Source organism: Aspergillus melleus (genome assembly GCF_016097325.1).
Source record: "Aspergillus melleus strain CBS 546.65 chromosome Unknown contig1, whole genome shotgun sequence".
In the NCBI taxonomy this organism is placed as follows: Eukaryota; Fungi; Ascomycota; class Eurotiomycetes; order Eurotiales; family Aspergillaceae; genus Aspergillus; species Aspergillus melleus.
The window spans coordinates 563,617-576,757 of NW_025763370.1; the positions used below are offsets into that span (position 1 = coordinate 563,617).

The following is a 13,141-nucleotide window of genomic DNA, read 5'->3' on the forward strand; positions in this document are numbered from 1 at the left end:
TCAACTGCGGGTCCTTGACTTTGGCTGACTCCTCGAGAAATAATCTCCGTGCCAATCCGAGCCACTGAATGCCTCTGTCCGCTCAAGCCTTATCGATATTGCCATTGACTCGTCCACGGTGGGTTGACCATAAGGTTAGCTGCACCCTTCTTGCACAGCCAAGGGATACTGGACCACCCGCCACAACCCTGACCATCGTTCACAATTCTATGACGTGATTCCATCTTCGAATCTCCGGGAGGAGTCCAGAAATTTTTATTAGAAAATTATGCATCGCTATCATCTCAATTCCATGACAACTGAATTGTCTAGGGACTTGCGTCGGAGCCGAGTCTATCGGACTACCCCGGCGGGCTTTCGGCCGATGCTCGATAGGCAGAGATGACATGCATGAACCGTGGAACGCGGCGGTCGATCCCGGAAATCCTTAGACTTCATGGTATCAATGACCCCGGTATGGCCGGGTCGCACCCATCGCTTCCAAACTTTAGCTAGGAGGCTGAGAAAAGTTTCCCCGATCTTCTGCCAGCATTGGTCTGGAACCTCCCCCCCCCCCCCGAGTTTCACCACCGGCTCTTCGGAAACATCGTTGCACGCTGCAGGAACCTTGGAACCACAAGCCTCGCTGCGGACTCTTCTGGCGGACCTTTTGCAAAAAACTCGGAGCTTCAACAGTATATATTAACTCGTTGATGCTGCTGGGCCGCTACGCAGGGATTAAAATCGTGCGGCAACGGGTTGCTATGCGATAGACAACATGGTGGTGTTGGACTCATCCGCGTTCCAGCACCCGCGGGGGTCACAATCAAAGCCTAAGATGGTCTCGGAACTGTTGAGGTATGAAGGTTGCGCGAGAGCTGTCCTTTATTTTCGTTCCCACTCTGTCTAATGTAGTGCTGACTTTGTCTTGAATAGTCTCTACTGCCCTCCTACTCTCAGTGGCGCCGACGGTGTTCATTCTCAGGCACCAACGAAGCACAATCGAAAGTCCTCGCGAGCCGGCCTCTCGGATGTGACACTGCCAGCTCTGACTCAACTAGGGCCTTTTCGAGTTGCCTGTAGCAGAGCGTTTGTCACCCTCATCCACGACGGCAGCACAAAGGTTATCTCTCAGGGTGTGACCTGCAGCCGGTCTCCTAGTCGTGATGGCGACACCGGGTTGAAGACTCTTGGTCTGAAGACAAATGGGAAACCTGGGCATGATCATACAAATGAAACAACGGATGGCTCTCGCATTCTTGGTGACTTGACGAAGGAAGATCAATTCAAGGATCATCCCTTCGTCCTTCAATTTCCCGAAACGCGCTTTTATGCCGAGATACCTCTAACTAGCCCTCGCTGGGGTACGTTTGGCACTTACTGCGTGGTGGATGAGGAGGATCGCGCATTGTTGGAAGACGAGACTATCACGGACCTCAAGGATGTTGCTGCTGGGATTGTTCAGCACCTGGAAAATGTCTATACCGTGCAATCTCATGCCCGGTCGGACCGTCTGCTTCAAACCCTCATGACCATCAAAGGCCTTCCCAGTGCCGATGATACCGCGCACCGGCATACAGAACCGCCAGCGCAAACTCAGTCAGCACTGTCTGAGAAGTTTGGCAACCTTTCAATTTCAGTCGAGGAGACACATGATATACCCCAACTGCCGACAATGCCACAGCCGCCAGAGTCCCCATTCTTTCAACAACCCGAGCCAGTTTTCAACCTCCCACCAGCCCGAGAAAAACACCAAGAACACCTGAGAAGATGTTCCATCGCATCCAACCACCTGGTGACGGTGCCAGAAAAGGTGACTCCCTCACCTCTCAGTTCTTTGCTCTTTGCTAGAGCCAGTGCGTTGCTTCAGAGCGTGATGGACCTGGACGGAGCTTTGTTCTTGGATGCTTCGAGAAGCAACTCTAGGCGGTACGTCTCATCTATCCCGTCTCATACCGCATATGCAGCAACTAACTTTGATAAAAGGTTTTCTTCGACCAGCGGCAGTGACTGGGATGCGCAGTCCAAGGATGGTGATGGAAACATCTCGACACATTCATCTTTATTATCATCTCACGGTGGCTGGTCTGAGAAGTTGTGTGAGCCACTCGGGGTATCTCTGTCGCAGTCCCAGAGAGCAAGCTGTTCATTTAAGCTCGTTATGACCGAGGCATTGCTACATGATCTGTTCACGTGGTTCCCACAGGGTGATATCTTTTATACCGATCCTTCGATACTATCTCCCTCTGTCCAATCTACGTACGGCGATGGATCTATTGACGAGCATGAACATTCGGCGAACTACATTACTGCGACACGCCTTGCTCGGGACTTTCCAGATGCCAAGTCACTCATCTTCTACCCCTTGTGGAACTGGGACAGGTCTCGCTGGCTTGCTGGTATTGTGATCTGGACAGGCGAGAATGAAAGATTGCTAGACGAAGACGATCTGTACTATTTGAAAACCTTCGCCGATTTGGTCACCACAGAATACCTGCAGATTGGGTGGACAGCCACGGAGAAGTCCAAATCGGACTTGCTTTCCTCTGTCAGTCATGAACTTCGGTCACCTTTGCACGGTATGCTCGCTAGTGCAGAATTGCTACAAGCCACTACTCTTGAACCAGCTCAGCGGGATATGGTGACTATGATTGAGACATGTGGACTGACTTTGCTGGATACGATGAACCACTTGTAAGTATCGCGCTCTTTGCATTGAGGGGGGGGTTAATGTAATTTCTAGGCTGGACTTTACGAAAATAAACAACCTCACCAACATTTCCCGCCTTCAAAAAGACCGAACGGAGAACCAAGAGGTAGATGTTGATCACCTGGTTTCCGAGTTCGACGTGGGCACTTTGGTGGAAGACGTGGCTGACGCTTTGTATTCGGGTCACCGGTCCCGTATCAATGCCTCGAAGATTGCTGGCCGCTATCTCGATAGCGGAACTGGTGTCAGCAGTCGCACAGTCAGTTCAGAAAGTAATCGGTCAGACGATTCAAATGACCTTTCTGTCGTTGTTCGCATCGAAGAACAACCATCTTGGGTTATCCAATCGGTGTCCGGCGGATGGCGCCGTATCGTCATGAACCTTATTGGAAACTCTTTCAAATTCACCCAATCCGGGCTGATTGAAGTCTGCTTATCCCAACGGGTTGACCGTGCCAATGGATCAAAATCGGTGCAGGCACACCTATCCATCCGAGATACGGGCTGCGGCATCTCTCCCGAGTTTCTAGAGGATAAGCTCTTCCAGCCTTTCACGCAAGAGAACGATTTAACAGAAGGTGTTGGACTCGGCCTAAGCATCGTTAGACAGGTTACTTCCTACCTTGGTGGTACTGTCGACTTCAGGAGCGAGGTCGGGGTGGGGACGCAAGTTGATGTTTTTATCCCTGTCGAGTTTATCCAGGGTGCTTCCGATGGAGTCCCTCCAACGCTGAATAGCCCGAGTGTGAAGACCACAACCCGAGTCTGCCTAATCGGCTTGAATGGGTTCGCCGGTCTTGATGGTGTCCCAGCTCAGGTATTGAGCACCGATGCCAAGCGCAAACTCTCTATCCGGGGCGCGCTAAGCAATGTGCTTCTGAGCCACTCCGGATGGGCAGTCTCGTTTGCTGATTCAGTTGAAAAGTCTTCTGGTGACATCGGCGTCATGGAGGAGTCGATGTTGAAAAGGCTTTCGAGAAATGGTGACGTTCACGCAAACTTCAAAACAGTGATCATCCTTGGCCAGCACGGGGTATCTCTGCCGGGCAGCTTTGCCATCAAAGGAGCTGACGTTATATACCTATCCCAGCCGTATGTATGACCTATGAATCGCTCGCAACGGATACTGACTTCCAGTAGAATTGGCCCTCGCAAGATAAACGAGGCACTACGGCGGTTTAAAGATTCACATCAAGAATCAAGTCCCACCACCGAGAGCGCTGTCTCGGGCCCTTTCTCCGGTTTCACCACTCGTGGGCGATCCTTGTCCGATGCCTTTGCCCTTGCGAAGGGCACCGAGTCACCGCCTGTAGTCAAGGATAGTGTGTCCAATTACTCTCCTCCATCGCCACGGGATAAGCAAACGACGGATCTTCATGTGTTGCTTGTAGATGACAACGATATCAATTTGAAGGTATGTTAGCGTTCTTTCTACGATCGAAGCCATCACTGACTTGTCAGATCCTGTCAACCTTTATGCGAAAAATCGGTTGTAGCTTTGAGACAGCCAACAATGGACTGGCTGCGTTAGAAAAGTACAAGGAGTCGAGTGGAAACTACGACTACGTCTTGATGGGTACGTATCTAACTTTACATTCCACAATATTGATGCTAACGAGGAGTAGACATCTCCATGCCAATCATGGACGGGGTAGTCTCCACAAGCAAGATCCGCGAGTACGAAGAACAGCATTCTCTTCCCCGAGCCGCCATCATGGCAGTGACGGGGGTTGCATCGAGCAGCATGCAGCAACAGGCCTTTGCGGCCGGCATAGACGACTATCTGGTAAAACCATTGTCGCTTCACGACTTGAAACGAATTATGAACATCCAATAAATATCTGGCGGGTAATACATGGTTGGGCGGTTTTGGTGTTGGGATTCAGGCGCATATAAACAGATACTGGTATACCATTTTCTTTTACTTGGAGCTCACGACTAGGAATGGGATAGAATTGAGTTCAGTGTTATGTTTTGGTGATTTGGCTCTTGTTGGTTTGGCGCGATTCCGGGGGAGACCATATCTACATCGGCAGACCGAATCTAACGACTACTTAGACCGAAGCGGTAAAAGCAACAAATAATGACTGCAGATCCATTCCAATTGAACAGCCTCTGTGACCTAGATTACCTCTTAATCCTTTCACTTCTTCCTTTTGTCCGATGGTCAGCGCTAGCCAACACCAAAGAGGGTCCTACTGAGCTATTCTCCGATCTACACGGTAGACAGGAGCACTGTGGCCTAAACCACCACGACGCCGAAAGTCGAGGGGCTGTGCTATTGAGTATAAAAGCAGTGCCATGGTGTGCAGGACTGCGTTCTGAAATTCAACGTTTCTTACCCAGATCTTTAAGCAGAATTTCTGCCAAACCTCGAAAACACTCTTGCCCTCCCTCCGATATCAATATGGCAACTCGGCCCGAGAACGTCGGCATAAAAGCCATTGAGGTTTACTTTCCAAGCCGAGTACATTCCCCTTCTTAATCCCATCACTGTGCACATGGTCCCTTCAATCATGGTCGTAAAAATGGCCATTGACTGACCAACCAGATTAGTATGTCTCGCAAACCGAACTCGAGAAGTACCTCGGCGTCAGCACCGGCAAGTTTACCATCGGTTTAGGTCAAACAAGCATGAGCTTCTGCGATGACCGCGAAGGCAAGCAAATCATCCTACCTTCATACACTCCTCACCCAAACAACCTAGCTAACCCACCCTAGACCTCTACTCCTTAGCTCTCACCACCGTCTCTTGCCTATTAAAAAAGCACACCATCGACCCCAACACCATCGGCCGTCTCGAAGTCGGCACCGAGACCCTCCTCGACAAATCCAAATCCGCCAAATCAGTCCTCATGTCCCTCTTCCCCAACAACCCGGACATCGAAGGCATCGACACGTACAACGCCTGCTACGGAGGCACCAGCGCGGTCATCAACGCCGTGAACTGGATCGAGTCGTCCTCGTGGGACGGGCGCGACGCGATCGTCGTCGCAGGGGATATCTCACTGTATGATACGCCCGCTGCACGACCGACAGGGGGAGCAGGGTGTGTGGCGATGTTGATCGGGGCAGATGCGCCGGTCGTGGTGGAGCCGATTCGTGCGAGCCATATGCAGCATGTGTATGATTTCTACAAGGGGGATTTCGGGTCCGAGTATCCGCTTGTTGATGGGCATTTTTCGAATCAGTGCTATATGAGGGCGTTGGATGGGTGTTATGGGCGGTATCGGGAGAAGGTGAAGCAGCGGGGTGGGTATGCTAGGATGAGTGATCATGCGAAGGAAAAAGAGGCGAAAGCAAAGGAAGCGGGAATCGACATGTTTGACTTCTTCGTCTTTCACGCCCCAAACACGAAGATGGTTGCCAAAGCCTACGGTCGAGTTCTGTTCAATGACTACCGGTCCAACCCAGCCGCCTTTGACTCGGGCTCCATTCCGGCGAAATACGCGACCATGGACGCGGACAGCTCGTTGACCGACAAAGATGTTGAAAGGCTCTTTATGTCTCTGTCCAAGGCGAAGTTTACAGAGCGCGTCAGTCCCTCGCTTACTATCCCGGCAAACTGCGGCAACAGCTACACGGGCAGCGTGTGGGCCGGACTTGCGAGTCTCTTAAGCAACGTGCCCAGCGAGACATTGCAGAACAAACGCATTGGGGTGTATAGTTACGGAGCTGGGCTGGCGAGTACGCTTCTGACTCTGCGAGTACGCGGTGATATAGAGGCAATCGCTCAGAAGATGGATTTGCATGCGAGACTGGCGGCGAGGACAGAGGTGACGCCCGAGTTTTACAATGAGGTCAGTTCAGTCAATCGAAATGACTGTGTGTTGTTTGACTAATGATTGGACAGATGTGTCAGCTTCGCGAACAGGCTTATCAGGCAAAGAACTATGCGCCTACGGGCAGCGTGGAGGATCTTGCGCCGGGGACATATTATCTGGCTCATGTTGACGATCAGTTCCGACGGCAGTACGAGGTGAAAGCATGATCGGCCGATTCAAGCGACTGAATATAATTAACCCTTTACTTAAAATATTGATCTGGCGTCCCTTTTTTCGCTCATAGAAGCACGCATCGATTTGAGTCCACTTTAGACCAGGGGTGCGTGGCAGCAAGTTTCTTTGTTGCCTTAAGGCAAAAAGTACCCAAATATGGCATAGCTGTTGCCGCTTTGGATACGGGGTGGTGTGGCCGAAATCAAGATACGCGTGGCTCTAGCTGCCCCTTGATCCTAATTTCTGGCCCTTTTTTTTCTGCATTTCCACTCTTCCTGTTCACCTTTCCACATTGTTAAGCATCGTGTTTGGCTATTTCTCCACCTAAACAGTATCAATCTGATCGATCTATTCTATCATCCAGTGAACCACGGGCCGATGAAAGTCGTGAACATTCCGAATTCCGAGATTCCGAAAATCCTGAACTGACAGGCAAGTTGCTTATCAGTTTGGCAAGGATGCAGCTCCAGCTGTGACTCATGTGCGGAATTAGTTGGCTTTGTCATGTCGGAGATAACACTAACTACATCGTCATCGTAATCAACGGATCAGATAGTTGTATCATTTCCGCTTCTCGATCACATCCACCTTCTCCCTCTCTCATCCCATCCAACCGCTTCTTGGTACAATGGCTGTTACTGTCCCTAACGAAGGGTCGGCGACCTCAATTGAGCTGGCTCCTACGCCGGCCGGTACGATCTCCGGTGAGGCATCCAAGGTCACTCTTATTGCGACCAAATCCGACGAGGCTCTACGGGAATTGGAAGCAGAAAGAAGTGCGGTGTCGACGCGAATCACAGCCATTGTTATTACCTGCGTGACGTTCAGTACGGGGATTCAAAGCTTCCTGGCTGGCCTGGTGACCATAACCCTTCCGACAGTGGCCGCGGACCTGAGCTTGCCTGATAATTTGGTTCTATGGTAGGAACTTCTCCAGATGACTATCCTAGTGTTCATGAGTGAGCTGACTGCGATTTCCAGGCCGGTTACTATCTACTCCTTAACGTGTGGGTGCACTCTTCTAGCCTGCGGCTCGATCTCAGACGTTGTCGGCAATCGCCAGACCTATTTACTCGGCTGTCTGCTGCAAACCGCCTTCACGCTGGGATGTGGACTATCTCAGTCCGGCGCGCAATTGATTGTCTTTCGTGGTTTCTCCGGCGTGGCGGCTTCATTCTGTCTCCCGTCGGCAGTCAGCCTGATTAACGAGGTGTTCCCGACAGGCCGATCGCGCAACATTAGCTTTGCGGCCATGGGAGGAGCGCAGCCAGTGGGATTCGGACTCGGCTTGACTCTCGGAGGCATCATCGCAGCCAAAATCGGCTGGCAATGGGGATTCCATGCGGCGGCGATCCTTAGCTTCGTGATGCTCTTCCTGGCGGCATGGCAATTACCCCGAAACGAATACCCTTCGGCGCGCGAGATCGGGCAGCGTCTCTTGAATGACATAGACTGGGTGGGCGTCATCATTGCTAGTACATCGCTCGCCATACTATCCTACGTGATTGCGTACGTATCCTCCCTCCTCCGTTTCAACCAACATCCACTAACAAAACGACAGGGCCATCGCAGGAAGTCCCACCGCAATCCGCTCCCCAACCAACATCTCCCTACTCGTGCTATCATTCATCGTCCTCGGCATGTTCGTCGTCTGGGTCGGTCGACAAGAACGCCTAAACCGACCAGCGCTCATCCCCAATTCCCTCTGGCGCCACAAAGTCTTCTCCTGCATCTGCATCAACGTCTTCTGCGTCTGGGCCGCCTTCAACGCCTTCGAACAGTTCCAGAACTTCTTCTTCCAAAATATCCAACTAATCTCGCCCTTCGGCTCTGCGCTGCGCTTCCTCCCCATGCCCGTCGCCGGGGCCCTCGCGAACATCCTCGTCGGGCTGATCGTGCACCGCGTCCGCGCCGACTGGATCGTTATCATGACGCTCATTCCGTCCGCCGTCGCCCCTTTGCTTATGGCCCTCGCGAGCCCGAAATGGCCGTATTGGTCGTGCGCGTTTATTGCTAATTTCCTGAACCCGATCGGCGCGGATGGTATCTTCACCGTCTCGAATCTGCTCATCACGTCGATGTTTCCGCCTAAGACGCAGGGTGTTGCTGGGGGTGTGTTCAATACGGTGTCACAGACGGGAAAAAGTGTAGGCATCGCGTTGACGGCGTTGGTGGCGAACGGCGTGACGCAGAAATCCGGGAAGGTTGGGTCAGATGATACCGGGGCGCTGTTGGAGGGATATCGGGCTGCGTTCTGGTTCGAGTTTGCATTGACGGTGGCGTGTCTGGGTGTCAGTGTTTGGGGGCTGGGGAGGATCGGGAAGGTTGGGAGGAAGATGGATTAGGTGGGATTAGATGTGGCTGTGGCCCTAACATGTAGCAGAAACATCTACACTCTATACATCATTCGGATAATTCGCGGGACTAACTCTACCCATCGAGTGGACAACAAAAGTATATTCAGTGGGATAGCCCAGGCTGTGTTTGGACAGACGACTCTGTAGTTTGTATGAGATATGTCGAGAAAAGTCCTTCACGGCCCAGCCGTTTGCACAGTGGCTTTGAAGTGGCGATTGCTTCTTCCGACGACAGATTGGAGGGTGAGAGACTGCCTGTATGGGCAACTTCTCTGATCAACTAGTGGCAGACATGGGACACTAGGATATGGCAAGGAGGCTCCAAAAGACGATGAACGATTCGGCTACACCCCCTTCCCTCTAGGGGGCTGTACCACCCAAGCGAGGGTTCTCCTACGGGCAAGCAATGTGAACTTCGCTTGTGAAGGGCTCCCCTTGTGAAGGCGAAGGAGTTTCAACAGATTATTGGTCAACCAAGTAGTATTTCTATCATAGATGGAAAGACACGCTAAAAAAACAAAGGAAAGAGACATGACGTGCAGAGAACTGCACAGAGAAGACAGAGACAGCTAGGAAGGAGGATTAGGAGATCAGCAACCAGAACGGAAACTTGTTGCCCTTGCGAACATCAAGCGATCAAACACAAACCTAAACCCCGAAAGAATCTCCAATGCATGCTCTCGAACAATCTTGGCGGCCGACTTTTCTAGCTTCCAACCAACTAGAAGCCAATCAATATCTTCAACATTTCGCACGCTCCTCACCTCAGGGAACATGTCGTTGTCGATTCGCCCCTTCCAGTATGTCGAAGACATCGTCCAGCCAACCGCCTCCTGCAACGCAAGTCCATCCGAAATTCCTAAATAATCCATAATGGCAATTCGAAGCTCCTGCGGTAGCCATGTCAATCGGGACTGTGTCTGCGCCTGGACATCCTGAATAGAAGAGCACATTCGCTTTCTGCCCTTACGATCTATCCTGGCTGATTTGATACAGGACAACACCTCATTCGTCTTCAAAGGATTATCTGCAAAGAGCCAGCAAGCGTTAGAACCAGTCATTCGGGGCAAAGAGTCATCTGTGCCTCACAAGGCGGCTCCAACATCAATCCTATCTCATGTATGCTTCTCAAGAAACTCGTCGTTCTCAATTCGCTGGTTCGGAGCACGTAAGACAACATAGACATGTTCTTTATACGGGTTTCCCCCATAACCAATGAAAGCAGATTCCAACATAGAGGATGTATAGGATACCCGGCCAACTCCTTTGCTGCTTCCAGCTTTGTATATGAATCCATAATAAGCGGCTTCAAGAAACTTTGATCGCCAACTCCATCTGCAGGACGTCCAATCACGCCCAGAGTGGGGTCCCTGGGGACGACACAATACATATTTGACCTGCTTGCGACTGGCGGTACCTTTGCGACTCCGGAGACATGGTAGTTGGTGGTAGCGGGATCATAGATAACTAGCAGTGTACATTTAGCGTTAAGAGCGTCGATCTAGAAACAAGTATCAACGCGAGACTTACTCATCCGGTAAAGCGTCCACCATGCTCGTCGGCGGAAAAAGATCATATTCTCCATGTCTGCTGCCGGGTAGATACCGAAATGGGAGGCGTCCCAGTGGTAGCTCTCGGCAAATTCACTGTCGAATTTCCGTGTTGGCGCGAAATCGTTGGTGCAGATGGGGCATGTATGCCCTGCCAACCCTTCATAGGGTGAATCAAGGTAGGGGTTCGCTGGTGGGCGATTCTTTGCTTTCCCCATTGTGGGATTGTTGAACTTGTCAGATGTGTTGATATGAGAAGGATGAAGTGAGGTTTGTGTCTTGAGCTGTAAATCTTTTTGAATAACCATTATTAATGCTTTTAGAGGGGTTGGTCGATGTCATGGTGACTCTATATGCGTCTCACTGTCGGGATCACAGGCCTACGAAACCCTAACCTACGCCAACAGAGATTTGTTTCCGGCTCCTTTGTGCGGTAGAGATAACACTCTCTTTCACAATAGACACACAATATCCAACATGAAACTCCTAATAACTGAACAGACGATTCCTCCCAGCGCGTCGTCATCTCAATTTAATCTTCCGGAACTCAGTACCGATGAGCGATGGGCATGTTTACTTGAACACCGAGGCTACCCAGCCACTCAGCGAGAATCGGATTGATATGAAATAATTTCACGATCAATGAATTAGTATTTAATGGCTACCTGATATATCTTGTTTAACTGCATTTTGACCATATGAACTCACATCCATCGCTCGTTTCCATTATCAAACTAACCTTATGGACCAGAGTTTGTTCGACGAAAATTCCCTTGTCTGTTAGCTGAAATAATCCCTAATTACCATGCGATGACAGGTCCTTTGAAATGGAAGAATGGGTATTTCACTCATCCTCGAAGAGCTCTCTTTTGTCGACTCATGCTGGCCAGATCGGGCAGTGATTCTGATCTTTCAAGGCCTGTAGGTATGAGTACCTGTCAGCAAACATATATATTTGGCCCAAGACCAATCCTACTACAACCCAACAACTTCTCTGCATGTGATCGGAAACCAAATTCTGTTCACTAACCTTACTATACACTACACGATACCACTAAATATCCGAGTATTCGATTATTTCTCGACTTTGACCTCGGTCGGAGCGTGAAGTGTTGCGACTTGCGAGATTATCCGCCCCGACAGTGCAGAGAGAGGAAGTGGAGATTACTAGCCACATCCAGGCTGCTGTCAATGAAAGGAATGGGGCTGGGAGAGATTCCTCCGTAGAGGCTGATAAGAAAATTGCAGAGTCTATATTCACATGCAACTTACTGTGCTCGCCGAGGGCGATCCTACGATACAAAGTGTACTAGCCTCCAGTGCCCTGGTTGACAGAAACTTCTTCACATCCTGCGGCCGGAAAAACGCCGAAAATATTCCAAACCAGAGAAAAGTCAATGTATCATTTCCCAGTCTCAGCCTCAGTCCCAGAGGCTCAGTAAATCAGTATCGCGCAGCCCCTAAACCAGCCATAGGTACAGTCCAACAGAAAAACAAACACAAACACAAACACAAACCCCGATATCGCCGGCAATCACACACCCCGTAAAAAAGCCCACAGTACACCTTCTGTGAGAAATAAAAATCAACCGATCAATAACTTTTCTGAACCACGGACGGCGAGGCGAGAGTGGATCGCGATACGAATCGGCCCCCAGAGCTAAAGCCGCAAGGGGAATAGAGCCAGGGACTACGGGACGTTACTCGTTGCATTGGCGGGCGAACTAACGAATTTGTTGAGAGTTAATTTTGAGGCTAACATGGATTTTATCTTTTGATTTTAGGAGGAGAGTACACCGCAGTGTAGTAGCCCGTGGGAGAGGCGAATGGATTTTCTTTCTTTTTCAAGAAAAAAAAAATCTGCCTGAGTTTCGGGAAAATCTGACAGTGCATTAGGTTAACTGTTTCCGATGCACGCAGGGAAGGTTACCCCTGTCTCTCCTTCCCCTGGATCTCGTCCTATTTTCGGTTCAGGGATTATTGGATATTTTCTGTACGCCATGCAGTGGTTGATCACGGAGCTATCGGTGATCGACCTCTGGTTCGCAGACCCCTTGTTTTACTGTTCGTAGACAGAGTGCTCTGTCGACACTCGACAGTCTACTCTGTAAGAGTACACAGCTGCTAGTCCAGTAAGACTACTCCGTAAGTCCCCAGAAAAAGGAGACGCCAAAATCCGTTGGGACTCCAGGCAAAGCTTGGCAGCCCGAAATAGCGAGGCGATCAACTCATTCGTTTCAGCGTTTCCCGTTGAATCCATCGCCTTTGACACGCCGGCGGGTCCCCTAGATCTGTATTTGTCCCTACTGGATGGCCAATCGCTCTCGCTCAATTCGTTCCAGAAATTCTCCAGGAAAGTCCTGATTGGGGAAGGCGAGATGGAGTGGGATTAGTAGTATTATTTTTTCGTTTTTCGCCTGAAGTCCGCTAGACTGTTGCTCCGTAGTATGGGTTTGAATTTTTTTTTTTTTTCTGTCTGACCCCTATGTTTGGTCAATTCCCTGATTTCTTTCTATCCTGCTTTAAAGCTCTCTAAATCCGGATTTC

General features: G+C 50.4%; 4 protein-coding genes across 4 annotated transcripts; 3 read left to right on the forward strand and 1 right to left on the reverse strand.

Annotated features, from left to right (window-relative positions):
- The first annotated feature begins 712 nt into the window (after positions 1–712).
- LDX57_000232 (hybrid sensor histidine kinase/response regulator) lies at positions 713–4,929 on the forward strand. The gene is made up of 7 exons (XM_046081881.1): positions 713–837; positions 916–1,908; positions 1,966–2,673; positions 2,723–3,781; positions 3,830–4,103; positions 4,151–4,265; positions 4,315–4,929. The coding sequence occupies exons 1-7, from the start codon at positions 758–760 to the stop codon at positions 4,524–4,526; spliced, it is 3,441 nt and encodes a 1,146-aa protein (XP_045937837.1). The 5' UTR covers positions 713–757; the 3' UTR covers positions 4,527–4,929.
- Positions 4,930–5,096: 167 nt separating this feature from the next.
- On the forward strand, positions 5,097–6,680 carry erg13A (putative hydroxymethylglutaryl-CoA synthase; the record flags this gene model as incomplete). Its single annotated transcript, XM_046081882.1, has 4 exons — positions 5,097–5,156; positions 5,246–5,348; positions 5,411–6,489; positions 6,543–6,680. The coding sequence occupies 4 exons, from the start codon at positions 5,097–5,099 to the stop codon at positions 6,678–6,680; spliced, it is 1,380 nt and encodes a 459-aa protein (XP_045937838.1).
- Positions 6,681–7,315: 635 nt separating this feature from the next.
- Positions 7,316–9,032, forward strand: LDX57_000234 (uncharacterized protein; the record flags this gene model as incomplete). The annotated part of the gene is made up of 3 exons (XM_046081883.1): positions 7,316–7,608; positions 7,669–8,196; positions 8,249–9,032. 3 exons carry the CDS (start codon positions 7,316–7,318, stop codon positions 9,030–9,032), a joined length of 1,605 nt encoding a protein of 534 aa, XP_045937839.1.
- Positions 9,033–9,634: 602 nt separating this feature from the next.
- LDX57_000235 (uncharacterized protein) lies at positions 9,635–10,812 on the reverse strand (the record flags this gene model as incomplete). The annotated part of the gene is made up of 3 exons (XM_046081884.1): positions 9,635–10,071; positions 10,278–10,511; positions 10,575–10,812. The coding sequence occupies 3 exons, from the start codon at positions 10,810–10,812 to the stop codon at positions 9,635–9,637; spliced, it is 909 nt and encodes a 302-aa protein (XP_045937840.1).
- Between the last annotated feature and the right edge of the window lie 2,329 nt (positions 10,813–13,141).